Source organism: Melanotaenia boesemani, chromosome 15, assembly GCF_017639745.1.
Source record: "Melanotaenia boesemani isolate fMelBoe1 chromosome 15, fMelBoe1.pri, whole genome shotgun sequence".
Lineage (NCBI taxonomy): Eukaryota > Metazoa > Chordata > Actinopteri > Atheriniformes > Melanotaeniidae > Melanotaenia > Melanotaenia boesemani.
The window spans coordinates 2,567,282-2,594,726 of NC_055696.1; the positions used below are offsets into that span (position 1 = coordinate 2,567,282).

A 27,445-nucleotide genomic window follows, 5' to 3' on the forward strand; every position below is an offset into this window, starting at 1 on the left:
CACTTGTGGAAGGGATCTGTTGTGGAAGGGATCATTTGTGGGAGGGATCTGTTGTGGGAGGGATCTGTTGTGGGAGGGATCTGTTGTGGGAGGGATCATTTGTGGAAGGGATCATTTGTGGAAGGGATCTGTTGTGGGAGGGATCATTTGTGGAAGGGATCATTTGTGGGAGGGATCATTTGTGGAAGGGATCTGTTGTGGGAGGGATCTGTTGTGGAAGGGATCTGTTGTGGGAGGGATCTGTTGTGGGAGGGATCTGTTGTGGAAGGGATCTGTTGTGGGAGGGATCTGTTGTGGGATGGATCTGTTGTGGGAGGGATCTGTTGTGGAAGGGATCTGTTGTGGGAGGGATCTGTTGTGGGATGGATCTGTTGTGGGAGGGATCATTTGTGTACTGATGCAGCTGAAACAGTGCGGTAGGTGCATCCTGTGAAAGTGACAGATTTACTTGAACTGTCACCATTACTCTTTATTGGTCCAAAGCCAACATAAAGGGGAGGTTATTTATTCAATATTTGTTTGTCGTATTAAGAAACTGACCTATTTAAACACAAGTTAAAACTTTTTTTCTTGGACCCCCAAGTTATGGCTCGCAGACCCCACTTTGAGAATATAAAGCACCACTTCACACTACAGCCTCAATTCCAAATATTAAGCAGAATTATCCCTTGTTGACAATAATAATTCAAACAAAATATGTCATCTCCATTAGAAAGCTGCTGAGTATTGCATTAGATGTACAGTATTTATGTCCAATGTTCTGGTTTATTAAAACACAAAAAGAAATACTCATAGGGACATACTTTACATACTCATTACACAATTTAAGAAATTAATTTAAAGTAGCACCAATGAACACTAGCGTGCACAGATAGAGCCTTGGTGGTGCTGAAGCACTTGCCCTTGCCATCGGGGCTGAAAAAGTGCCCTTTTATCAGAATAATGTTTTATATACTGTATGTGGCCCACTGATGTGATCACACACCCCTTACACACATGTGCACGCGCGCATCCGTCTTTTCTTTGGCAACGTAATCACGCAAAGCGGGTGCCAATGAGGCACATTGGCCTGGATAAAGCCATCAAGCAGTAAGGAGGAGGAAGAGGAAGATGATGAAGAAGAAAGGTCAGAGCAAAGACCAGAGTCACGTTAACTGTTTAAGGCCTTTTAATAATAATAAATAATATTCATTCATTCATTCATTCATTATCTTGACCGCTTATTCCATTACGGGTTGCAGGTGAGCATACACGGGGAGAACATGCAAACTCCACACAGAAAGGCCACCCCCCCCCAGGTTTGAACCTCCCCCCCAGCTGAGGCTCAAACCGGCGACCTTCTTGCTGTGAGGCTGCGGTGCTAACCACCACACCACCGTGCAGCCCCAATAATAATAACAATAAATAATAATTCCTTACATTTCTATAGCGCTTTTCTAGACACTCAAAGCGCTTTACAATGATTGGGGGACCTCAGGTTTTTAAAAATGAACTCTTCCACAAATTTTATTGAAGCATGTAAAAGTGTCCACAATCTGGTACAAGCTATATTAGCCCAGTACATTATTCTGTAGCCCCACAAATATAAGTTGTTTCCATGTTAGGCCTACTATATTCACAGTTATCTTGTATTTACCATGTAGGCTAATAATGAAATGTTGACCATCATAAATACCCAATTAGAATTTGTCTGCAGAACACAGCTAGTGGTGAGGCCTTGAAGTCAGACTATGGCGGTTGCAGACTGGTGTTAGTCTTAGTGGTGTAATGCATTGACTCTTGTCACTAAGCAGTCTTACTCAAAGATGCATCACTCTGTTCTCTCTACTGTCCCACAGTAGACCATCTACCAGCATGGAGGATGAGGAAGATAGAGAGAGCAGTGTCAGATCAGTGCCAGGTTCATGTACAGTAACATATTTCAATAAATTTGCAAGTACATAAAAGCCTGTAATATTTTTTTCCACTATAATTAAACATAGGTGGCGATTCCACACGCTCTGCAAAGTGCCCTTTTTTTAAAAACTGAGCACTTGTCCCTCAAAATGTCTCTGCACACTACTGCCAATGAACCTTTCGCACTATGGTGCCCCCGATGACAGCTAAGTCAGCATCCATCTTGCATCCTGTCTTTTCTCTGAGCTCTCTCCAACCAGTAAAAGTCAGCCTCATGTGGACTGTTGTCTTGCTCTGTCATGTTCTCTCTTTGCTGATTCAGCCGTGGTGTGTATTAAAATGACCAGTGTGTTGATATCCAGTTGCCGCTGACTGACGCAGTGCCATAAAGCAAAACGCAGCTGTTGGCTGAGAAAAAAAGTTTTGAAGTGCAGTTTCTGAACCCCGGGATGCTGCAGGGCAGCGGCTCAAGAAATGTGCATGATTAGTTAATAGTGATAAGTTTAAGTAAATTTGTGGCCTCCCTCTCATGACAGCATTTAGTAAGGTGTTAAAACTGCAAAGACGACATTAATTCATGAAGCAGTTCATATGTTTGATAAGCATGTGAGACGTGTCAAGTCACAAGCTCTTTTCAGAATTAACAGAAGGTTATATTCGACTTAAATACCATAAAACCGTACTCATGGTTCATTAAACTGAATGTACATTAACTAAGGATGTCTTGTATCTTTATTTTTCACTAATCTGAGTCACAAGGGCAGCAACAGTTTCACACAAGTTACATGCTGCATTTCAAAGTGCAGCTGCATGAATTTAAATAAGGATTTCTTACAAAATCACAAATTCTTCCCGGTTTGTTTTGCAGCTTGTTTAAGGACAACAAATGGAGCCACTGAACAGAATATTGTCCTGAAGACTCCATGTACATGTGCACTAAATTATCCTAAAAACATTCCAAATGATCTCTGTTTGCTTTCATGTTGTAATGCGCTCCCTCGTATGCCAGTGCAACAGTTGAAACACCATGTGTTTTGGATGTTTTTGGTGAGTTGCAGCTTCTCAGTCAGAACACTACGCATGGTGCTTGTGGCTCACCACATCCTCTTGTAGTTTGAGAGTAAACACGTTGTCCTGACATGCTTAACCACAAAGGCCCCCTCGAGAGTACAGTATGACCTTCTTCTGGGCCCTCTGTGTCAACAAAGATTATTAAGTGAGTTGAAGACATGTTGTGCAGCACGTGGAGTGTGCTATCAAGGCTATCTGTGACGCACACTGGGCTGATGCTGTTGCTTTGTGCCTGAGATAACGTTTGTTTGTGAGGTGGAAAGACCTTTAATGATCCATGAATACCATGAGGATGGGAATTGATGGTGAAAAAAGGGGATAAGAAAAGTGATATCTCCTGTGCTGCATTTTGGCATGCAACTGAAGACTAAACTTATGAGAGCAAATACCTGTGGGTTGATAATACTAAGATATCAAGGTCAGTTCCTGTGGTGTTTTCCCCCTTTTATGTAAGGGAGGGTGTGAAGGATGATGGCTTTTTTTTTGTTTTGTTCTTCAGCCATTTTTTTTGTTTGCCTCTACATGACTGATGCCTTAGAACCTTATTTATGAAGCTACTGATGAAATGGAAAAAAGAGGAAGCCCCTGTTTGTGGGTGAATGAGTGCCATTTTGCAGAAAAGGGGCGGAGTTGCATCCCAAACTTATCCTTACCTAATAATCCACCCTCTAAGGGTAATGAGCAGTTCCAAGAAAAAGTACTGGAGTGTGAGCAGAGGTTTCTTCCATAACACCAGGTTTTCACGCTCTTCTCTCTCTCTCTGCTTCCTCTCATGCACCGGAGACTCTGAGTCTTATCACACAGACGGACAAATAAAAATAATCACCAGAGGAACAAACATATTTGAACAAATGTTTTGTGTATATAGAATTAAGCTTTTTCATCATAGCATTGATGGGCAAACAGATCTATGTTTAACCCATTAACACCTGAGCTGCCCCTTTAAAAAGAATCCTAAAACCTATATTTTAAATTCTCTGAATCAAATCAGTCGATAGGATGAAAACCATTTTGTTTGTACATGATTCCCTTTGCCTTGCATGTTCATTACTATGGGATCCAGTTTGAAGGAGACTCACTCATATATTGCAACAAGCCTTAATGTGTAAAGCATGTGTTTGATCTGTTGCTCAGCTGTATGTTGTTACCTGTCAGCTCTCCATTTTTCTGCTCCTTGACACCGAGGCGCCTCTGAGGTAGCTCACTCTCTGCCATGTTATTTATCTGTAGGGAGGCCTGCTGAGACAAGAGACAGGCCTTCAGCACCACATCACTCACACTGATACCAGTCCAAAACAAATATGGACTCACATGCAACAATACACCAAACACTCTCAGACTTCTGTGTGTACACACCAACACACCAGCAGCCAGTGTTTTCCGGATGCGGCATCCTTTACCGGTGACCTGATCAAGCTTGTGCATGACTTAATGAGTACTTTAAGCAGTATATGAGAACACTAAAATCTTGTCAGTTTGTTTCAGAAGTAGAATTTCTTGGATGTAAAGAAAAACACACTGAAGAACTAGAGGGACTGTCAACAACCCACCAACAGCAATGCGCTGGATAGCAATAAACAAAGTTCTCTAGATTTGCATCAAAATTCAACAGCTTCTTCCTTTAACCAAGCTTCACCCCTTTCAATAAGTAATGGTGAGAAGAACAAGATTTAAAAGTTTGTTTCCTTGTTATTGTCACTCACAGAAAGCACCCACACACACGCGAGTGTCTAATGAAACCTCTTGTCTCTCAGGAAACTGACAGCGAGTAGTGAGACGAGGGTTTTGACACAGAGGTATGCAGTTCACCATCTGGTGGAATTCTCAGTTCCTCGTGCAGACACAAACACACTCTTAAGCTTAATTCTTCCATCCTGTGCCCTAGGTTTGGGCCTCTGACTACTGATTCCATGCTCTCACTGGGTTTGATATAACAGGATGATGGTGCCTCTTTAAAATGGATATTTTTCCATCGGCTTTGAGACTACTCATTAGGTCTAGGTGTAGATGGTAACCTGAAGGACACACACACACTCACATTATGATTTCTCAACAATGACACTTTAAATACTTTACAGTCAGATTTATGCCAGTATTACAGAGAAAATAAACACTCTCAGACAACTAGACTGCAGGGGGAGTGAAGAGCAACTCTTCAGTTTCTCTGGGAAATGCAAACAAAAGCTTTTCAAACCAGATTTTAAACCTCAAGGACACACACCACATCCTCACCAGTACTTAATATACCCTGTAATTTGTCACCACTAGGAAAAATAAAACATGAAAAAAAGCTTCAGCAAAGCAGGTTAATATAAAATATCCTATTAGCAAACTCAGTAGTAGAAACTGGTGCCAAACAGGGGAATTTATTTGTGCAAAATATGCACTTCAATTGCATTTGCACAAATATGTGACTGATGCCAAAGAATAAATAATTTATTTTTAATTCTAGTGCTTTTTTTACTATTTGTGCCTAGTAAATAGTTTCATAACAGCACTTCTGCTTGTGTGAGACACAGTAGCACAGCACAGCTCCGGTGCTCAGTTGCGCAATCTCCCCTTCCAAAACAACCCAAACCTGTTGAGTAACTCCAGCACATGGGACAATGCAAACCTAAACATAAAATCCAGGATGAGACATTTAATAGGCAGCAATCATTTGCCATTTTTCAAACAGAGATAATCACACTGCAATGAAGAAAGAGTTTAAATTCAAAGTGTAAAACAAGGAAATGCTGTTATGTGTTTTGGCAATATCTCATGCAGAGAGCAAACTCACCGTTCAGCTGATGGTTCATCCACAAGGAGCTCTGAGCTCAAATAAAAGGCTGTGCTGGAGCCCCAGTAGCAATGTAGGGCAACAGTGTACTACCCATGAACTGCATCACAACTTGAGCGAAGGGTGTGGTGGTAAAGGGGGCCAGTGAGGGATAGAGAACTGATACAGGGTGGTTAGGGGAGGGGGAAGGGGACGGATGACAGAAAAGAGACACAGAAAGAGGGAAAGAGCTCATCATTTGCCTGGTAAAACCTCAGGAGGGCCAGTCTAATTAAGTCTATAAATAAATGGATCACTTTCCTGGAGCACACTTCAAACATCGCTCAATCCTCCACAGGTTTCACACAGACGTGAGTGGCATTTGGTCAAAGAGAGCACAGCTATTTCCCAAAATGACCACAGGACATCACTTTTTCAGGTCAGATGGACAGAAGAGCTCATGTGTAGCGACATGCTGGAGTATTTCAGAGGACTTAACGTCTCCATCAGGTTGCAGCTGTGTCTGACTGAGCATGATCACAACTTTTCTAAACTGCACTTTCTTGGGATCTTGGTAAAACCAGTTGCAGAGGGAGAAGCAATTAATGGAACATGGTATCTTGTGTCACATGGCTCACATGGTGAACACACATAACAGTGTCAACAGAAACAAATATCGTGAATTGTTTGAGAACATGGCATGGCCGACATCTGTGACGAGCACAGCCTCTGGTGGTTGCCTAGAAATTGTTTCGCTGAAGATGGATCAGTTTCATCTCACTGCGTGTTGACCTGCAATATTGCTGTGAGGTGAGATTACTGAGAGGTTGCTAAGTTCATGTAGGAGAAGAACTGGATTTAAATGCAGAAATAACAGCAGTAGCAGAAAATATACATGGAAGGATAATTACATCTAAATACTCACAAAATAGCAGATGATCCAATTTCTTACTCTCGTGGATAAAATTACATTTTTAAAAAATATGTAGGCATCACACTGGTGGTTGTTTCTTTCTCAAACAGACTAACATAAATATAATATAAATAACTTTAAAGTTAATTAACTGAGGTATTTGGAAAGAATAAAGAACTAATATTCATATTATTTTCAGAGATGAATTATTGCCTTGTTTTAAAAACTATGTCTCTTTAAAGAAATAACTCTGAACAATAAATTGCACTGAATTATGCCAAATAAAATAAGGATTGATAAAAATATGAGCACATCTGAGTTCATGGGGTCATACTGGAAATCCCATCTTGGTCTGCCTGCAAGGTTGGGAATATTAACTTAGTTACACGATCATATGTAACACTTTGCATGTTCATGAACAAGAATAACTCGATGCTCTGTCAGTTCACATACCGGTAGTTGTCTCAGTTTACAGCTGCACATCAGCACATAGTGTTATAAGAACGTGTATGCACGCTGAGCAGGATGAGTGCATGTAATAAATAAATTATACATACACACACACATACATATATGCCACAACAACTTAGGGACATTTAACTTTTGGGTCAAATTTACAAAAAACGGAAAAGGTCCACGCTACACGGGCATCATATGATGAATGTGACTGTTAGAGTTGCTTAATTGTAAGTTATTAAAACAAAAGCTAACCACAGTGGTGGGTATACAACAACACAAAACTCTCAACGTCTCAATAACTTGTCATGCGTTTGGTGTCGTCTTAGCCCGATGATGAACAGGACTGTTTAAATACAAGCTGTCACTGAACAAGAACATTATGTATTTAATGCAAACAAACCTTTTTTTTTTGGTTAATCACCTTGTTAGAGTACTGAAACACGTAACAGTCGTACATGTGTATTTAAAGGTTTACAAAAGTTCAAAATAAGTTCACCTGTAAAGGTTATAGTGCATTATATGAACATCCTGACAGCACACAAAAAGCCAAATATTCCTTTCTTTTTGTGAGCAGAGTGTCACATCAACCACATCATCTCACACGTTAGCTTATTGTAAGAAAACTCAATTTGTCATTGCTGAAAACTTCAAATAAATTAATAAAGTGCAGGTGAAAATCATAATACAGCATGTTTATTTATCAAGTGCTTTTCACAGACAAACAGTCACAAAGCGGCATCCACAAAAAGAATTTTTTCTTTATTTGGATTCACATTAGCTGCTGCTATTCCTCCTGGGGTTCAGCTCAACATTCATTCAGACAGTTACAACAATAATGTAAAATATAAACACCCACAGCAAATCAACGCCAAAAATGATCAAAGAAGTAAAAAAAAAAAAGGAAAATGATAACAGCCAATAAAAAGCTGTTAAAAGTTCAAATCAATGCAGCGTTGTCATCCAGTGGAATAAAAATGAAAGATTTTTTTTTACTTTCTGCTTTATATTTGGAGAGCAAGCTAAATATATTATTTCTAATTTAGTATCACATCTTCATGTCTTGGCCCAGTTTTTATCTGTTTTTAGATGCAGTTTGTCACGTCGGATGATCCCTCCTTTACTCAGTAGAGGGCATTGTTAGCTCAAAGTTATATGCTGAGTTTGGTTAGGTCCAATCCCATTTCCCACCTTTGACCCTAACACTTTCCCAACTAGGGGCTTTTTTTTTTTTTTTTTTTACATAATTTTCCACAAATATCTGCATCTCATAGAATAAAGTCTGTCCTCTTTTTGCAAAAGTTTTATGCTGTTTTTATTTTAAAACCACAACATAGAAATAAAAACGTGGTTCTTAAAAAATCACAACAAATTTCCTATAGTAGATATTTATAAAAAATTATTTTATTCCACAGTCCTTTAGCAGACGCTTTTCTCCAAAGCGGCTGACATCTGAAGGTGGTTAGGCAGCAGCGTTAAGCGTCTTGCCTCAGGATCCAACTGGATGGCGTTAATATTTGTCCCCTGTGGGATTCAAACTCGGGTCTCCCACATGGGAAACAGATGCCCTGCAAACCGAGCTACCCAGCAACCAGAACAGCTGTCTTTTTTTTAAAAAGGTCTCGTAACATTTGCGGCTCTAAACGAGTTTTATTTAGGTGGGCTGAGGGAAAAATGGCTCTTTAGATTATAAAGGTTGCAGACCCCTGGGCTAAGTGGTAAGGCCAAGGGGATGAGATACGACTGGGCCTCAGGTGGGGTTTGTTTGAAACAAAGCACCATAAACGGTTCCCGAAGAGCTGCTTATGGGCCAGTGCTATTTGGGATCTTCATGTTTGACAGTATGAAAAAGAGAGACTCCTCTCCTAAACTTGGTCTGTTTCCTATTTGTATATCTTAGTGGGTTGAAATGTCCAGCTGCTTTGGCAGTTGATGTGAAAAAAATCTGTTTGTAGTTGCTAAACTTTGCTTAAAAAGAAATGATACACCCCAAGTTGTAAATTTGAACAGGCAAATAAACAAATGTTTTCTGAATATTTTAAAAATGAATTTTGCTTTGCAACATTTGTCTCTAGATTTGTTGTGTAGTACATTGGTGATGAGTACAAGAGTTTGGCTGGTGTGGGAATAGCACCTCATCTTGAATGCAAACAAGGCAGTGGGGATGATAGTGGATGTTAGGAGGACATGCAGCAAGCCATCCCGTCTCTGTCCGGGCAGAGGAGGTGTCGGAGTACGACAGACCAGCAGCCATCTGTCAGGCACAAACTCAAAGATTGTACAAACTCATAAAGAAGACTGGCTTTGTGTTAAAAATTAGTCTGGAGCCCCTAAAGCTCAAGACTAAAACAAAAAAGTGTGTTGGAAAAGCTGCTCAACATTATGGACAACAGTGCACACCCTCCAGCTGTGGTTAAACAGCAAGTGGTTTCCTCAGCTCTGGAGCAACATGGAAGGGTGCAGGAGGTCCACGGCAATAGCCTTATGACTTTCATGTTTACTGATTATCAATAAATAAAATAATAAAGAAAAACTTAATAAAATGAGTTGATTTTAAACGTCATTTAGGGAGGAATATAAAGCCCCCTTTCCACAGGCTGCCAGAATTTCATGAGGTATGGATAAAATGTCAGTGACAGTCTTTTGTAAAAACAACAGAGGAACAGCAACTCCTTTTTATTGCATTAGTTTATATACTTACATTGAAGCGGATCATTTTAGGGGCGTGAAGTGACCCGTGGAGTGACCCACGCCCCAATCCTCCTCAGGGTCTGCTCCTTAGATCCTTGCATTAGCAAGCAAACAGTAATTAGCCTGAGGTCTCAGACCACACACCTGACTGACTTTAACATTTTAAAGCGGAGTTATTCTAAAATACTTACATTTCACTGGTCTGCAGGTGGACCATGGACAATGCACTAAAAGTGACGAGACGAACACGCAGAAAGTTGCGGCTAAATGTTAGTTAATTCCTCCGGTTCCTTAAACTCTGGACTTCACTGCTGGGCCATTTCCCTGTGCTTTTGACTTCTCACATTAAGAGGTGTCATTTATATACATTTATTATATTAATAATAAAATCTATTTAAATTTTACAATAACCCCCGCACCAATGTTTCGCCAAACTTAATTTTTGTCGCTGCAGCAGTTACCAGCGCTATGATTGTGGTGAGTTCAGTGACTATTTTGAGAAATCTGAATTTTCTGTTTCATACCAGTAAATCAACTAAATAACGTCATTGAGAAATCTTTTTTTTTCTCTTTTATTTATTAGATTTTTTCAGACTTCATTGATATATAAAAAATTATACAAAGTACTGCATAACTAGTTTGACTGTATAGTAAGTAAATCTTAAACTTCTTCTCACTGAGTGACACGTATTGAGATATAGGGGGCCTAAATAAAATGTCAGGTTTTATCTTTAGTTTTTGAGTTGGTGACTTCAGATAATGCTTATATATATATATATATATATATATATATATATATATATATATATATATATATATACCAAGTTGCTGCCAAATCACATGGTATTGATACTTTTATTTATTATTTTAAAAAATATCCCAACATTAGACCCACTCTTCCCCTCTGATTCCTCTTCATGCCAATACATCTGCATTTACTCCAGAGAGAAGATTACTCAGGTGTTGTTTGATCTAAAATTTTGTTCATTATCTGAATGAAACAAAAGAAAACCCCGGTAGAGAAGAAAGAGACATTAATTTACTCACTGCTAGGTTTTGAGGTTATTTTTCTAAAATTAACGCTCAGGCTGCAGCGATTCGTGATAAAAACAAAATTCAAGTAAGGCTCCATGCAGCAGGGAGAGAGAGAGAGAAAGAGAGAGAGAGAGAGAGAGAGAGAGAGAGAGAGAGAGAGAGAGAGAGACTGTGTTGTGACATCATCAGCAAGCGACCACAGGCCCATCAGGAGATTCATGCCGCCGGAGCATCGGAAAGAGTAGCTGGTATGAAACGTGGTTGTCCTTGCTAACCTGTTCTCCTGTGCCGTGTTTTAACAGTGGAACGTTGGAACGATCCACTGGTAGTTGCCTGGTAACTAAAGCTAGCTAAGCTAGTTTCACTGAGTTGGTTAGCTAAATTGGTAGCCATAAAGTTTTCATTATCAATACACGGAAGCATATAGCAAATCTTGAACCAGGACTGGGTTTAATTGATAAAATTGGTTTAAATCCTTAGCAGCCCGGAAAAAATAACTTAAGTTAGCCACGTGCCTGTTTTACATTTAGCAACGGAAAGATACAGCCATTAATGTTTACAAGAAATTAAAAATAAAGCCACAACATGTCAAGGCAGCGAGTTAATGTGTCAGACGGCAGATTTTATGTCCATTCTGCAGGGGGGTGGCATCTAAGCTTAAAATTTAAAGTTGACATAAACGCTTATGTATTATGTTTTACAGGTTTAACAGTATGGAGCTGTTGAATGTACCGCTGGGCTTGGGTGTAGTAGCAGGACTGGGTTGTGGAGTCTTCCTCGGGTGGCACCTGCGGGGCCGGTTTGGCTCTGCATCCAAGAGTCTGATGACAGCGATGGGCAACAGCAGTGAAGCAAGTGTGATAGGAGAAGGAGGCGAGTTTAAGATGATTCTGGTGGTCCGAAATGATCTGAAGATGGGGAAAGGGAAGGTCGCTGCTCAGTGTTCCCATGCTGCCGTATCAGCTTACAGGCAGGTTCAGCGCAGGAACCCTGAGCTTCTTAAACAGTGGGAGTACTGCGGCCAGCCCAAGGTGGTGGTGAAGGCCCCAGATGAGGACACCATGATTGATCTGCTGGGTCATGCCAAAGAAATGGGCCTCACTGTCAGCCTCATTCAAGATGCAGGGAGGACACAAATTGCACCCGGGTCACGCACGGTGCTGGGTATCGGTCCAGGCCCGGCGGATCTGATTGACAGCGTCACAGGAGATTTAAAGCTTTATTGAAGTTTCTGCTGTAGAACAATGCTTTTTTTCTACACTGTTAAAACTGTTTGCAATGTAAACTAAGCTGAGATATGAGTTATTTTTATATAACAGCTGTCTCAGTGCAGAAATCAGTTTAATACTGTTCAGCAGTAATTACAAATGTGGGTAAATTGTTTTCTACTATGATCAACAACTGTGTCACAATTAGTTTCACTTATCTGTGAGCAAAGTGATTTAACAGAGACTGAATCATGCTGGGTTTTTAAGTGATGACCCTACTGTTGTTCTGTTTAGAGTAAAAATATACCAATATGTTTGCTGATTTTATTTGTACATAGGCCTACAGCACGTTATATTAAAAGTAGAAAATTAATGGGTTATTTTAATTTCCCATGAATGATTAATTAAACCAATTAGTGGCTAATCCTGAAGGCTCCACTTGACTCCGGTTTTCTACTCAGCAGTGGGCTGCAGTGTTTCATGGGCTGCTGATTTTGCAGGGTAATGTAAACAGACAATGGAGTTTCACAATTTCTAAATTAGCCCCAGTATCTTTTTCCCTTCAAAAATTAATAAAATATATCTGCAAACATACAAACTGATGTTGACATGTTTTCTAAATGACATAAATTGAAAATATTCTGAAATTGGTGTCATTTTGTTGTCCAACGCAATTAAGGTGACAGTAACAATTCAATATGATTCTTGGTACAATGCCACAAGTTTTGAATGGTTCTAACATGTAAGGACACTTTGGTTTTTAATGTGCAAAGACTATTTTAAATAACTTCCACATCTTATGTTTCTCACTTATGAAATACAGCGTAGAACTTTAATAAATGGTGCACTTATAAGAGACAGATTTTTATAAAAATGATATTCTGTAGAGGCCAAAACATCAGATCTGATATAATCTACAATGCTTTGAAAATAATATGGGATCTTATGCTAAATAACCTGACATTTTTAGTGATTCGTCAAAAATTCAAGCTTCACAGGGCTACCATCTGTGAACGTGTTGGAAGGTTTCTTTCACAGAGTTACAACTGCTAGTTTGTTTAATGACATGATTACTGGTCTGTACCACCAGCAACTCACCAGCCTGAGAAAACGCGACATGGCTGCTTTACTGCTGAGCTGCCAACATCAACCAGCAGAGGGCGCTAGAACCACATTTTATATGGCAAAAGGCTGCCTTTGAATTACAGATGGACCAAATCTTACATTAAAGACCAGTGAACTGAAAAAGGATCCTGTTCCATATTTTCAACATATACGTCAGCACGCTGGTAAGCTTCACGGCTCTGCTTTAAATCAGTCACTTTTACTTTATAAATGTATAAAGTTTAGCTTCTGTAAACCAGTTGAAAAGTCATTCTCTAAGCACATCAACAGCCTGAAAAGGCTAAAATCTTTTAAAACTCTTAAGAAACCACACTGTTCTTGACAAACAAGCCTTTATTTTTTTTTAAGTGGAAAACAAAGCCGCTGTTTCATTCATTATCCTGATTATGCACAATCAAGTACTGTAAGTGCACAATTTAAATCTAAAGTAATTTAGACAAGAATATAAGGAGTTAATGATTGATTTCCTGTATAGATGCAAGCCTTTGATAAAAACTTCAAACCCCCCCACATGTGCTGCGATATTGTTTCGTATTTGGATGAGGTCAAATGTAAGTTAAATGCAACCCACAACAGACACAAAGAGAAATGTGAAAAACAAAAGAAAAAAAATCTCCTGCACCCTTGGCAACAGACCAAAATCATGCAAGAAGGGGGTGATGGTAGTCACACACGAACAGGTCTGCATTCCCTCCTGAGGTCCCACTTCAGAGCAGTATGTAATGTACACAGAAACGTTCTCTGAAAGGAAATTAGTTTGAAAACTTCTGCATAGGTGTTGCTGGAAAGAACCAAAATTTCCTGTAAATTGTAAAATTCTCTTCAACAACCAACCCTAAGGAGCGGGTGTGGGATTATCACTAATAAAATGTAGTGTTTCAGGATTGTGGTCATGAAAGCGGCAGTCTGGTGCTGCAGTACAGAAGAACACAGTAGCGGTTTTTGTGTCTGAATATACAATAATTAAATGCACTGTACAGTCAGACAGAAGAAGCTGCTCACACATATGAGAGGAAGATGTTTTACATTAATTTCTTCCCACAGAGTGCAAATCAGACAAAACAGACCTTTTGTTTTTTTTAAATCTAGGAAAAGGACTGGATCTTCCCACAAGCCCTCCCTCTTAATGTACATAAACCATGTTCCCATTCAAAAAGATAGACAAGAAAATTAAACTAGTCAATATGGAATGTGAGAAAATTAATCTTTGTGATTCAACCTTTTAATCTTTTTGACAACAGAAATAAAACTGAGTCCTTCATGACAGTTTAAAGGAAAAAAAGAGGGGAGGGGTAAACAAAAAAAAGGAAAAAAGGTTGTCAGTATTATCTCCTGCTCCATGTAGAAGGTAGAGAGACAATAACGGTCTGGTGAAAGACTGTGAGAGATGGATGGATGGTGGCTCCAGCCTGGATGTGGAGAGAATTAGGAGGGGTCTTTACATGCCGTAGCCAAAGCCTGTCGGAGCTGCTGGTTGACCGTATCCTCCAGGTGCCTGGTAGCCGTAGCCATAAGCTTGCTGAGGGGCCACAGGTACGCTGGGGCCGGCTGTCAGCATCAGCTGGGGTGTTCCTGATGTTCACACAGAAACAAGAACGTTCATGTAGCTTCTATTGTTTAAACCAGTTGTGGTATAAAACTGAATTTACTGCTTTTTAGCTAAAGCTTTGAGCTGCTGCATGCCGAATGAACACCAACCAGAAAACCAGTAAGGGTGCTTGGACAGGGAAGTCCAGACAAGCCACAACTCAACATTTGAAGCATATACAGAAAATCATGACGTTTTCATTAGCAAAACTAATCTGAACATACCTCAAGTGCTGCTGGAGTTCTGACTCCACTGAGGTTTGTTAAAACCCCCAAAAGTACTAAAAGGGACCCTTTTATGCTATTTTGACTTTATTTTTTTAAGCTTTCTACAGCATTAAATACTCAGACAAGTGAGTGGCGCTATTTTTTTATCACATAAACGCATGTTTGGGTTTTCCTGTGTGTCTCTACATTCAGTTTTCATGGGGCTGAAAAGAATTGTTTTTAGAGTTTTTTTCTGCTTCAGTATTGCAGTGGTGTCCCGGAGGGGAACGACTCGGTTATCGGTCATCTTCTCCAGATTGTCGCACGTTCACGAGAAGAAAGGCGCATCCACCTTCACTGCTCAGTGTAAGGTGGAAGACAAGGCGGTGCACACCGCAACGTTTTCAGTGTCAACACGTGACACCAGAAACGCTTCTTCGGCTGTGAGAAACGGTTAGACAGCAACACTAAGAGCCGGTACAACAAGGGATTTGCGACCAGGCTTTAGTTCCTACAATCAAGAACCACGTTACTGATCCTGAGCCACAAGCTGTAAGTAAAACCGAATAAGTCGTCTGTTTTGTTTTGACAGTGTGAGCAACGGTCAAACTAAAGGAATTAACCCACACTTACTTTACCTGACCGCTCCCAGCAGGTAACATGTAAAGAGCAGAAAGTTAGCGATCAGCGCTGTAGATGTAAACGCTATAAACATAGCAACCAGGCTAAAGACACCCAGCTGATTAGCCATGTGAAACAACAGATGTACATGGAGTGTCTGGAAATAAAGCTAACGGCGTAACATTGCATTTAAGTGTTAGCAAATAGCATCATTAGCTTATCTATTTCTGGGCAGCAGACGTTTTCCACCTCTGTTGGCATTGTGGTACATTTGCCACATGCACACCTATTAGCAGGGGCGTGTACAAATACATAAGGCGAGTGAAGGACAGTAAACAACGTTACATTGGACTATAGCTGGTAAGCAGAGTATTTACCAAACAGACCTCCTGCTGCGTTCGTTACTGCGGGTTAATCAGTTGTTTCCTCTCGTTTTCGGGACTGGAACATGTACGGCTGTATGCTTTGTGTTGACATTGTTTACTAGGTATTTATATTACTTCGGTTCTGCTGGTGTTTTCTATGATGCAATCAGAAGCAGCCTGCATCAAGGGGAAGTGGGGATCAGGGCAGAAGAGTCTCATTCTGCTCGTTTCTGGCAGGGGCTGATCTGAGGCCCAAAGGAGAGGAGCCATATAAATAAATAAAGGGTTTTGTGAAAAATGCTGGACTGATTTTGCCCTTGTGGACTCATATAATAAATTAGGCTGAAATTAACATAATAGAGCCCCTTTAAATTCTAATATTTAAAGCTATGTGATGCTAAATGCCTACAGAAAACTGAATATCCTAAAGGGCTGTGTGGAAAGAAAACTGCTCCTGTTTCTTATCACAGGGAACTGGACATTGACACTAATGTAGGCCTGTTACCATAGACGATGGGTTGCGTCTCCGTTGCCTGCTCCTCTTCTTTTCTTAGGGACTCTGAGGTTTCAAGTTTATCTACCTGCATTGGGAAGAAATAAACACAGTTACAACAAAGTTAACTATGAAGTAAATTGCATGCTGAAAAATTACAACAGTAATGTGTAAAGGTTTTAGAAACTGATGAATAGGTTGTTATTCATCATGACAATCGCATTAAAACCCGTTTTCAGCAGGAACAAGTCCTGCTACAGACGGTCTGACCAACAAAGAGCACAGATCCAAAGGTCAAGGAGTCACTCTTGGTTTACTGGCTTAAGCAACTGAGGTTTTCGTTGACAACTTGCTACAGTTTTCCACAAGATGCTTCAGTCAGGCAGCAGGTAAGTAAACCCGATGCTGCTGCTTGAGACTCCACATGCACCTTAAGTGAAGCTAGTTGGACGTTTATTGCTTAAAACTTTTACACAGTGGTGTCAATAATGCTTGTACAGAACAATAAAAGATCAATGAGTAGTTTAAAAGTTTTTTTTGTGGGCATAAAATGCAGATTCCCAGCTCTCATTTCTTCATAGCATGTTAAACAACACTTAAGATGATTTCTTTTGACTTAGCTCTGTCTGACAAACAGTGAAAGATTAACTAAAATGGTTTTAAAAGGTATGTGAACAAAACCAAGAACTTCTTAGGGCAGCAAGTCAGATGCAGCAATAAACAGCATGTACATAGCAAGTCCTGAGAGGGAAAGCAGGAGCACCTGGATGCAGGTTATTGCTAAAATAAAAAGGAACAAGGGCGAACTTAGCAGTGCATATTGCTTGTCCATGCCCCTTCAGAAACATCAAACCTTCAAATTCAACATTGTTTTCATGTAAGCAGAAACAGTCCCATGCTGTGTGGATAAAACTGCTGGTCATAAATGAGCTGCAGCACTGAGAACGCAGTACAGTGACTGAAAGAGGTGCTCCCTACTGTGCAGACTTGCAGAAAGCCAGACAACCAACTATCAACATGAGCAGCATGTTTACACATGCATCCTACAGTAAGCAGGTCAGAGACATTTAGGCTTTGCAGAACACATACAAGCTTGAGGAAATCCACTTTAGGTTAGCTTCTGATTGACATTTCTTTAAATATTTACCACTGAACATGAAGATGTAAAAACTATTAAAGCTATTGTTTAAGATGCACTTTCTCGAAACAAGCTAGTGTTTCTCAATCCAGGTCGTCAGGTCCCACTGCCCTGTATGTGTTAGACAAGTTCCTCCTCCAACACACCTGATCTGGATTAATGAACTTCCTCATCAAGTTCTTTGCTGTTAACAAGCCATTCATTTCAGTCTGGTGTGTTAAAGTAGGGTTACCTCTTTAATGCAGGGCAGTGGGTCCTGACCTGGACTGAAAACACTGAGCTACAGTATAGTGAACACACAATTTTAACTGTATTTTCCAACACACTGCTGCAGTCATAAGCAGAAGTTTTACTAGAGCCTGTATGCCTGGAACATATAAGCTTAACGGATGTATCAGTGGCTGTGTCCAAGTGAGAGTGCAACTTGTGTTTTAAACAAACTCATGCACACTCAAGGCTGCAGTCTCTCGAGCTAAAAACCAGACCAAAAAATGGAGCTTTTAAACTTTCACCTGTTCCTTAACTGCATCAACCTGGAAGAGAAAAGGTGCAGCACAAGAGATGAAGATTAAATATTCCTTCATGAAAAGAAACTAGCAGATGCAGCAAAGAACGCAATCAAAGATCATTCTGGGGATGCATTTTATGACAGGTTTAGACAGCATCTGTTAAAATGGGATGAGTATATTCAAATATGGAGCACTATGAAGACTTATTTTGTCAACATATGAGGAAGGGTTTGACATTTGTTCAGTTCTTCTAATGGGCCTCTCTCATAGGAACTCAAGTCTAGCCTGAATAGAGCTGACCCACCTTGCTGAGGTACTCCCTCATGACCTGAATGAAGTATGGCATAGAAAAGTCCATGATGTTGTGCCTCCAGGAGGTCTCCAGTACCACATCAGGCCGCAGCAGGTCATAGCAGGTGAATAGGCAGGCGGCAAAACACTCTTTCTTGTTCTCCTGAAGGAACCAGGAGAGCAGCTCTTCTGCAAGCTCTGTGTCTTTGGACTCGGATGCATATTGCATGGCATCCTGTTGGGTGACAGTATGAAGAAGGTCAAGAACAGACCATACAGACTGTCATCTGAAAACAACTGTGACTCTTCCCTCGAGCAGCCTCATTGCTTCCTGTTGCTCTTTTACACCCCCTCCCCTTTAACTCTGGTAAAGAAAATGCACCTTATAGAGCTTGTCCTTCTTGCATAACTCCACACTCTGTTTCCAGCGGTTGTTGCCTTTGAAGAGGTAGGCAGCAATTCTTCTAAACTCAATGAGTTCATGTTTCTCCAAACGCTGGGCCAGTGAGATGTTATCAAAGTTGTCGTAGGCATCTATTGATGTCCTCAGTGCCTAACAAGCAAATGTGTTTATATTAAATTAAAGAACAGTGGTTTTATTTCTTTTTTATGTAACTGCATCACAAGATGTCAATAAAACTTTACCTGATAGTCCTCTTCTGTGATGAAGAGGTTGTTAAGTGCTTCGTTGACTGATTTGTTGTTGTGGTTCTGTACTGACCGTAGGTAAGGTTTGACCAGTGGCAGCTGTTTAACCTGTTATCAGACATGCAGAGACCATCTTAAGTTAAACCCCAGAAAAGATGTGCATCTGTCCATTTTTATCACTGTGTGAAAAATGAAAGAGGACCTTGGAGAAGAAGTTGACAGCACGTGAGTGGTCCAGTCTAGGGGAGAGCACTATGAGCAAATCATTCAGTAACAAAGGCTTGAACTCCAGGTAGAACTGGATGGCTTTGTAGTACAGCTCCACGTTAGCCACCTGCAAAAAGAGCACAGGGAAAGCGTAAAAAGTTAGCATTTATAAAAAGAATTCCAACTAACTCAGGATGCTGAAGCTTGAGGCATAACTATCATAATTTTGCAATAATGTCACAATAGCACAGCATTTTATTCTGAGTTTTATAGCTAAGAAAGTTTAAATTAATTACTCTTTAAATAAGTTAAACCCAAAATAAACAAAACAACAATAATTCTGATATGAAATCAAAGAGTACTTTGGTGATGATGTCTTTGAACTGGCCCTCCTTCCATGCATCTGTTGGGTGATTCATCATGGTGATGATGGCATTGTCAAACTCCTCATACTTGTCGTACAGGAAGACCAGCTCGGCCCACAGGTGAGCCTGCTCCGCTGCTCTCAGGACCTTCGGGATGTTAACCCTGGACCAGAAGAGCTCCAGGTGCTCCCTCATCTTCTGAGGCTTGAACTTGGAGTAAAGGATGGCTAGCTCTGTGAACATGCCCATGTGAGCACGCTCCAGACCCAGGGCAGCCTCCAGCATGGTGATCAATTCTTCAAAGTAGCCACGGTCCTGAGAGAAGAATGAGCATAGCTTAATTCTTACAAATCTAAAAATTAGAATAGGAAAACTAAACAAAAGAAGTGCAAACCCTCAATATTTTAATTTATTTTTTTTTCTAATAATCTGATTAATTACTCTTACCTGGTAGTAGTTGATCAGTTCCTCTAGCTCGTCAGCATGCACCACAATGTGGAGACCGCACATCTGGGCTAGTCTGAACTCCTGTCCATCCACACAAGCAAAGCACACCTCTTTCCAGGTGCGGGTGCTGTTAGCCTTCCGGGCACCATCCACAGCAGCCTGGTACTCACCAAGATGCACCAGAGTTGAAGCCAGACGACCAAAGTTGGAGACATTGTTGTATAACAGTTTAGCGGCTTCATACATTTTCTCGTCGTAGCAGCGGTCGCCAACCTGAAGAAAATTCCAGCACAATAAGGACACAATCTTTTAGTTTTGATCTGACTGGTCGGATGAGTTAGGGTTGTGTCAGAGAGAGACCAACCTGTTGGATGTGAGCATTGTTGGGTCCATTGATGAACTCTTCAAGCTCAGCCAGGCGATTTGTTTTGGCCAGGGCAAAGATCAGCTCTGTCTCTACATAGGACTCGCGGGCCTTCTTACGTGCCATCTGAAGGAATTTGACCAAGTCCTCCCAGTTACCTGAAGCACATTTAAAATAATATTAATCATTTTCATCTTTGTAAATGAGGAACACTGCCTCAACAGCATTTTATGCTGATAGTGCACCCACTTTGTGATCACCACAACTGTTGCAACTAGAGCAATTATCTCCTTTCATTGGCACCGGCCTTGCCTTCTGATCATTTGAGTTTAAAATGTTAAATAGTCTCAGCCTGATGATCCACCAATATGTATCGTTATGACAGACAAAACTACTTAAGACAGATCTATTAAAATCAAGTCAACCAGCAAAATAAACTCAAAAAGCCTCCTTACCACTCTTATCAGCGGCCTGCACCACCTCCATGTATGCAGAGGGGTCATCAGCTTTGATGTAAGAGTCAATGGCTTCTTTCACCAGTTCCTTTTGTAGCTGAGCCTTGGCCAGCTGGCTCCACACAGCTGGCTCATTGCAGCGCTCTGCAAATTCATAGGCCCGGTCTAGGTTGCTAATATGTTCAATCAGGACCTAAGGGAGAACAGGAAAAAAAGAGAGGAAAAAAAGTAAGGCAATGACTGACCATTTATCAGTCAATAAGATTCTTGTTTCAGTGTTAAGAATGGCCACACACCTGTACAGCTGAGGTGTTGACATCAAACTTCTTAAAGATGGCAAAAGCCTCTTCAAAGAGCTCATTGCTGATGGCGATGTTGGCGATATCCGGAGCATCGTAGTTGTCTAGTCTGCTGATGTACTCCATCACACGTGTACGGTCAGCTTTGATTGCAGTCAGGATCAGCAGATTCTGCAAATTTCTAAAGGCAAAAAAGAAAAAAAAAAACACTTAGCATAACCGCCCACTAGCTCTCTCTACACAATATTTGAATGACTGCAAGTGCATCATGTTAATGCCACACACCTGTGCTCACTGAAGACAGAGTTGTCCAAAACAATCTTCTCCAGCAGTTCAATGAGCTCATTGGGTAAGTCTGCAGTCATGAAAGCCTTGACGGTGACAGATACCTCCTCTGGGTCCTGGGTTTCTGACAGCGCTGTTTGCACCACCTGAGATAGAAAGCAGCAGAGGCTTAGAGGGGCAACTGGCAAAGTACTCATTGTGATGCATCTTCACTTCCGTGCACCATACCTGGTCAATGAGTGGCCGCCTGTAGGGGTTGCTTTCCAGCAGCACACTGGCCCACAGCTCAGCGTCTTTGCGTCGGACAAGGTAGCGAGACAAGCTCTTGAAGAGGGAGTTCTCATTGCAAACCTAACGTGATGAAGACAACATTGAAAATACAGAAGGCACAAGAGGACAACAACAAGAATAAGTGGATCAAAAGAATGACTGTGATGAAAAGATCATTCTTACATTGATCAGCTCCTGGTCACACTGTCCTCGCTCATAGGACACGCAGGCCAGATGAGGGTCTCTTTTCTCACAGTACTTTCCCACAACACGGCTGTCGTAGAAAGGGTTTTCCCGCAGGAAGCGCTCAGGGTTGTTATTGCTGTCAATGTAGATCTTTGCTAAGGCATTATGGGTAGCAGGCTCCTCACAGCCTTCATGGATACGAGACTCCAGCCAAGGCAGCAGCAGCTTCAACCTGAAATAATGTATGTCAGAAGTTAAAAACTGAGTTCAGAGATATTTTTTTGTAGCTGTACTGATAAGAAAAGCTTAGTTGGAAAAATACAGCACCTGTTCCTCTTTTCCACCTCAGCGACCAGCTCGTCAGTTGAGAACTGCCCCCTGACAACTAAAATCAGGCTTTTGATGACATCCTCGGCGCAGTCCACATCCAACAACCCGCCAACTACAACAGGCAGACGGCTAGGGTTCACCTAAAACAACAGAATTTACAGTGAATCTCACATCTGCAAAGCAAGCTTACCATTTAATAATAATGTATATGCATCTGCATCAACCCTTACCTTCTGAACATAAATCTCAATGTACTTCTGCAGGCTGTTTCGGTACAGGTAGAGGACCAGGTCATGGACAAAGTCAAAGCGGTCACAGACAATGATGAGTGGCAGCTGGTCAGTGAGTTTTGCTTCCTGTTTATCACACATGATGGGGAAAAAAAGATAATAGTAAGACAACATTAGGACACCCCATACAAGTAAGTCCATCCTTAGGATAGACATTTTACTAAACTCAATCTCATACATAAAAGTGTTTTCCAGATAACGTCAACACTCCTTTGGTGAATCAGGAGTTCCACGTGTAATACAACATGTTTTGTCACTAGCATACAACCGACTTGCTAAAGGATGCATATGTAGCTTGTCACTGGTGTAAAAAGGTAAAACAAAATGTCTCTAACAGATATATCTGCCCGTTATCAGGTCACTACTGCACATTGATGACCTAAAGTCCTATACTGCTGATGCACTGCTGCCATCCACAGGATTGCCAAAGTGGGATTTGTACACTATTACTCAGGAACATGCTTCACAAACTACAAACTCCAATTGAAGGACTACACACTACACACAAACACAGACACTTATTGACTTTATATAAAAAGTACATCAGTACTATCAGCAACTGTGCACAAAACATGTACTGCATTACAAAGTCTACACAAAATTCAGAATGCTGTAGTTGCATTCCAGTAGTGTATGAATCGGTGTATAAACATATACAGTTTCCATACAAATCCCTTTTCAGTCCCATGTTTCATGTTTTAAGGGAAATGGGTTAAGTCCTGTATTGTGAGGGAGAGGAATTTACCTGATACATGTCCTGCCATTCCAAAGATAAAAGAGGAAAAGCACAAAAGATATGTGACTACCATAAAGATTGTTACTTGAATATTTATAACCAATACAAGCAACCAGCAGGGATCACTTAAAGATTTTCTTATGTATATTTCTAATGGCTGCTAATATTTGTGAGGGAGTTATGCAGATGGGGATTACAAAAATTCCAACACTAGGATATTTTGCCTTTAGACCAACAAGACAAAATGATGAAAATCTAGATGTGGGAATGCAAAAATTGTGTTTTGAGAGCAAAGATTTAGGAAATAAGGAGTATAGAGACACACGTATAACATAAAAAACGAAAAGAACTGTCCAGTGTTTGTTGAAAGACTCGTCGCTGCGGCTTTACCTTGAGGAAGTTCTTGACGCGCTCCGGGTCGTAGCAGTTGCTCTCTCTGCAGATCCTCTCCACCTCTTTGATTTGGCCCGTTTTGCAGGCAGCCTGGATGTATTTGAAGTGAACTTCAGGATCCTGACTGAAGTTTACAATAGAGCCCAGGAAGTAGAACAAACCTGAGTGACACAAAGACAGTTATTTAAGCGTTCAGACGATGTTGGTGCTTACAAGCAATCACAGTGTAAGGACAGCACAGTGGAGCCAACATCCTGAAAAGATCAAAGGGACATTAAAATGTTCTATGCCATGCTTGTCTCTTTCTAATTTAACCTTTTTACTCTGTTGTTCCATTAACAATAGAGGGGCTGCATTAGCTCACCTCCACTCAGCACTAGCTATCGACTGTACTTCCGCTAGTCTGGCCTAAATGTAATGTTTCATTGACAGCTTAAGTAAGGGCAGGAGGATCTAGCAGCATTAGAGAAAATGGGAAAAATCTAATGGTTTTGACAGAATACAGAATTATCTTAGACAATTAATTCTTAAGTTGAAATGACTACTGGACGTTTTATACAGTTCTTTATCTTCAGTAAATAAAAACTGACCTGATTACAGATTTCTTATGTCAAAGCAGACTGGATGCAAGGATTAAGTCTGGTTCCTCACCTTCAAAGCTCTTGAAGGACTCAAAGAGTTCAGTGAGAGCCTGTGTGGTGAGCTGCTCGTGGTACTTTGAGGCCACCTGGACACATATCTGCAGGTTCTGGCGGATGTTGGCTGAGAGCATGGCTCTGAGGCACTCCACAGAATCTTCCACAGAAAGTGAGCCAAAGTAGTTCACCAGCCACTGGAGGTGGGGAGAACATGTGGGAATATTAAACCTTGTTCAATCTACCAATGACTCTGTAGTCAGCAAGGTTTCCATAAACAGTCTCTATTTGTATGAAGGAGTTTAAATCTGTAGTTCTGGTCTCTGGTCCGACCTAAAGCAGAAATTAACATTGGTGGCTCTGCTGTCTTGGTTCACTTTGCTGTTCAGCCTGGCATTTTCTTTCATTTAACCAACAGATGGTGATGAAACGCTTATGGAAAAGGTCACACACTAATTCAGGGGCGTTCAAAGTCAGTCCACCAAGGCTGCTGTCCTGCACGTTTTGGATGTTTCCTGCTGCAGCACACCTGAATCAGACTGATGGGTCAACATGCTTGGGCAGAACTTGACAACAAGCTGTTGAGGAGCGAATCAGGTGTGTTGGATCAGGGAAACATCAAAAACTTCAACTTAAAGAGTGTTGAGAGATAATATAACTGTAATGATTAAAAGAATCTTGAAATTTGTATGACAGCATTTAAACTTCTTTAAATGTTCTGCACTAATGAAGCAATTGTGCTGGGGTTATTTCCTAATCAGACTACACCCGTAAATATAATCAATAAATAACTAAAGCCTACCTCTGGGTTAAGCAGGTGTGTATGCACCACAGCACGCTTGATGTCATACAGGTCTGTGTAGTGCTCCAGTGCTCTTTGCAGGAGTCCAGTCTTCTCACACAGCTGGGCGATGTGGGCGCGATCATAGTTTGTGAACATTTGGTTCCCCAGGATAGCATCAGCAACCTTCATCCAGAAGAAGAAATTTAAAAAATATAGTTAGAGAGGTAGAGCCTTGAGTTAGAGAGAAAAAAATATCCTAGTTTAATAAATTGATCTCCACATAGCAGAGAACATTGGTGTACCTGTGGAGCATGCATGAGGTTCATCTCCAGCAGGCGAGTCTGCAGTGGCCCCTCAGAGGGTCTGTTGTTTTTTAGTGCATCAAGGAGGAAAGAGGTGCACTGCTGGATCAGGTTGTACTCCATGAAAACATCCACAATCTAGACAGACGCAGAGACGCACAGGTAAGAACTTAAAACTTGTCTTTTCCTTTAGAAATTGCATTTGTTTAACTGTGAAAAAACTACCAAGAATATTACTCGAAGACCTTGTTACTAATAAGCTGTTGGGGGAGGGGAAAAAAAAAAAAAAAAAAAAGCTCCTGAACTGTACTCAAAATCTAATCATACTCTGGGTCATGTTACACCTCCTAAGATTTTATGCAAATCCAATTAAAACAAAAGTAATTCTGAAACAGACAAACTCAGCAAACCTGATCAATCCCCATGATGGAGGTTGAAACTTTTTTAATCTTGTTAGTCATACGAACAGATGTAAAGGCATTTTCCTTCATGCCTCAAATGAACTGTAGAAATAGCCTGATGATAAAAACAAATGCCAATAACAAAGCTGACATTGGCCACACAAACATCAGGCACTGCTGAGGCAAAACATTGGGACAAACAACGTCCCAATGCTTTCACTGCACCTCTGATTCTTGTCATTTTGACTTGGTTTATTCCATTTTCCTTACTGTAATTCAAGTGTCTACTCTGTTTTATAGTTATTAATCTCAGTTTTATGTTGACCTACTATCTTATTTTTCAATATCTCTTAATTATTTTGTATTTGAAGTTAAAATGAAAATATGCAGATAAAATGTCTGAAAAGTGAAAAAGTTGTTTTGAACCATGTTCAATAAAATACTTTTTATTAAGAGTAAGTTCTTGTTTTTCCACTTCAGTCGTAAACTGTAAGGGAAAACTGGCTGAGTACAACCCATTTCTTGCTGCAGTACAATTTGAACTCCTCTGTTGCACTATGTTGTATTCGTAAACTCCTTATCTGCCAGTACAGCACTTTAGGCAACAAAGACAGCACTGTCAGCAGTTTAGATTCACACTGCTGACATTCTGCAGTGATCAGAAGTAAAGGAAGAGGTGCATTTCCTTTATATTACAGAACAAATATAGTTCACAGTTGCTAGCCTGTGTTGTGATTCACTTTCTTAGTCCTAACTCTGGGAAAAGGTTGGCTAGTTAATTGCAGACTAGGATCTCACAAGGTGACTACGCCCATCTTAATCATAGAAAGGTTGTTCTGACCTTAACTTTAAAGACACTACAAAGTCACTTAAAAAAAAAAGGGAGCAAATACTTTGGAGTCTAAAGTTTTGAACAATTTAATTAAAAATAAATGTATGTGACATCTGTATGAATCTTAAGAGACTCCTGATTTTTCTGACCTGTGTGATGTCAGCCAGCGGCTCCTCATCCTGGACAAGCATCTGTGCAAACTGCAGACCTTGCTCTGGGTTTATCCGCATCACATTCCTCAGCAGAAAGATCCAGTCTGGAGTGTAGCCGACCTGAAACAGGAAAAGCAACCATATTAAACTGCACTGAAGTTTTAGAGACAACGGTTTACCTGATTATGGAAGAAAAAGTCCACAAAGACGTTTTGAGATGTTGATGCAGAGAAACTTTCAAATTTGAGGACATTTTAATTATTGGGTTATGAGGTTTGTTAAAACTATTTTGGAAATATTAGTTCATACCTTCTTGGCATACAGGACAATCTTGGGGAACTGGCCAGTCTCTGCAAAGCACTGAATGACCTTGTTGGGAACGTTGGCCCTCAGGTAGACACTAAGAGCCAAGGTGGGATCCACTGCTTTCACCAGGTCACCCAGTTCCTCTGAACACTCCAACTAAAACAGGACCATCACAATCAGCACTTCCAGGAAATTCAAGACAATTTAAGTAAATTTTCCCTTGTTTTTATTTACTCTTTTGCAAATGTAAAATACAGAATAAACAGTTATAATAGCAAAGACTGAATACATAAATGTGTTTGAAATGTAACTAACTTTATATGTTATTATTGTTCATTTTTTAAAATTAATAAATATGTTTATTTTCATCCCAAATCTACAATTCTTCACTGCT

General features: G+C 40.5%; 3 protein-coding genes across 8 annotated transcripts in view; 1 reads left to right on the forward strand and 2 right to left on the reverse strand.

The window, feature by feature from the left end:
- The window catches only part of LOC121654096 (vacuole membrane protein 1-like), a 66,585-nt gene extending 56,448 nt beyond the window's left edge, over nucleotides 1-10,137 (reverse strand). The window contains exons 1-3 of one of the 4 annotated variants that reach the window (XM_042007986.1): nucleotides 9,977-10,137; nucleotides 4,116-4,203; nucleotides 3,621-3,759 (exon numbers count right to left, since the gene is read on the reverse strand). In XM_042007986.1, coding sequence (XP_041863920.1) covers nucleotides 3,621-3,759; nucleotides 4,116-4,182 — 206 coding nt within the window. In that variant the 5' untranslated portion in view covers nucleotides 4,183-4,203; nucleotides 9,977-10,137. Of the gene's footprint in view, nucleotides 1-3,620; nucleotides 3,760-4,115; nucleotides 4,207-5,746; nucleotides 5,831-9,976 lie in introns of those variants that run through there. The other 3 variants (XM_042007985.1, XM_042007987.1, XM_042007984.1) reach the window with 3 other exon arrangements.
- An 856-nt stretch (nucleotides 10,138-10,993) lies between these two features.
- On the forward strand, nucleotides 10,994-12,270 carry ptrh2 (peptidyl-tRNA hydrolase 2). 2 transcript variants are annotated; one of them, XM_042009059.1, is made up of 2 exons: nucleotides 10,994-11,068; nucleotides 11,524-12,270. In XM_042009059.1, the coding sequence occupies exon 2, from the start codon at nucleotides 11,534-11,536 to the stop codon at nucleotides 12,044-12,046; it is 513 nt and encodes a 170-aa protein (XP_041864993.1). In that variant the 5' UTR covers nucleotides 10,994-11,068; nucleotides 11,524-11,533; the 3' UTR covers nucleotides 12,047-12,270. The 2 variants fall into 2 exon arrangements, with proteins under 2 accessions (XP_041864993.1, XP_041864994.1); XM_042009060.1 differs by having other exon boundaries at nucleotides 11,052-11,156.
- A 1,407-nt stretch (nucleotides 12,271-13,677) lies between these two features.
- cltca (clathrin, heavy chain a (Hc)) overlaps nucleotides 13,678-27,445 on the reverse strand; it is a 30,638-nt gene continuing 16,870 nt past the window's right edge. For both annotated transcript variants that reach the window (XM_042009058.1, XM_042009057.1), the window contains 22 exons: nucleotides 27,055-27,207; nucleotides 26,743-26,865; nucleotides 25,361-25,498; nucleotides 25,077-25,241; nucleotides 24,291-24,471; nucleotides 23,637-23,800; nucleotides 22,451-22,576; nucleotides 22,218-22,360; nucleotides 21,888-22,122; nucleotides 21,663-21,785; nucleotides 21,435-21,580; nucleotides 21,147-21,330; nucleotides 20,851-21,043; nucleotides 20,396-20,553; nucleotides 20,032-20,304; nucleotides 19,582-19,899; nucleotides 19,215-19,346; nucleotides 19,010-19,120; nucleotides 18,747-18,917; nucleotides 18,378-18,599; nucleotides 16,439-16,514; nucleotides 13,678-14,725 (listed from right to left, as the gene is read on the reverse strand). In XM_042009058.1, coding sequence (XP_041864992.1) covers nucleotides 14,592-14,725; nucleotides 16,439-16,514; nucleotides 18,378-18,599; nucleotides 18,747-18,917; nucleotides 19,010-19,120; nucleotides 19,215-19,346; nucleotides 19,582-19,899; nucleotides 20,032-20,304; nucleotides 20,396-20,553; nucleotides 20,851-21,043; nucleotides 21,147-21,330; nucleotides 21,435-21,580; nucleotides 21,663-21,785; nucleotides 21,888-22,122; nucleotides 22,218-22,360; nucleotides 22,451-22,576; nucleotides 23,637-23,800; nucleotides 24,291-24,471; nucleotides 25,077-25,241; nucleotides 25,361-25,498; nucleotides 26,743-26,865; nucleotides 27,055-27,207 — 3,669 coding nt within the window. In that variant the 3' untranslated portion in view covers nucleotides 13,678-14,591. The remainder of the gene's footprint in view (nucleotides 14,726-16,438; nucleotides 16,515-18,377; nucleotides 18,600-18,746; nucleotides 18,918-19,009; nucleotides 19,121-19,214; nucleotides 19,347-19,581; nucleotides 19,900-20,031; nucleotides 20,305-20,395; nucleotides 20,554-20,850; nucleotides 21,044-21,146; nucleotides 21,331-21,434; nucleotides 21,581-21,662; nucleotides 21,786-21,887; nucleotides 22,123-22,217; nucleotides 22,361-22,450; nucleotides 22,577-23,636; nucleotides 23,801-24,290; nucleotides 24,472-25,076; nucleotides 25,242-25,360; nucleotides 25,499-26,742; nucleotides 26,866-27,054; nucleotides 27,208-27,445) is intronic.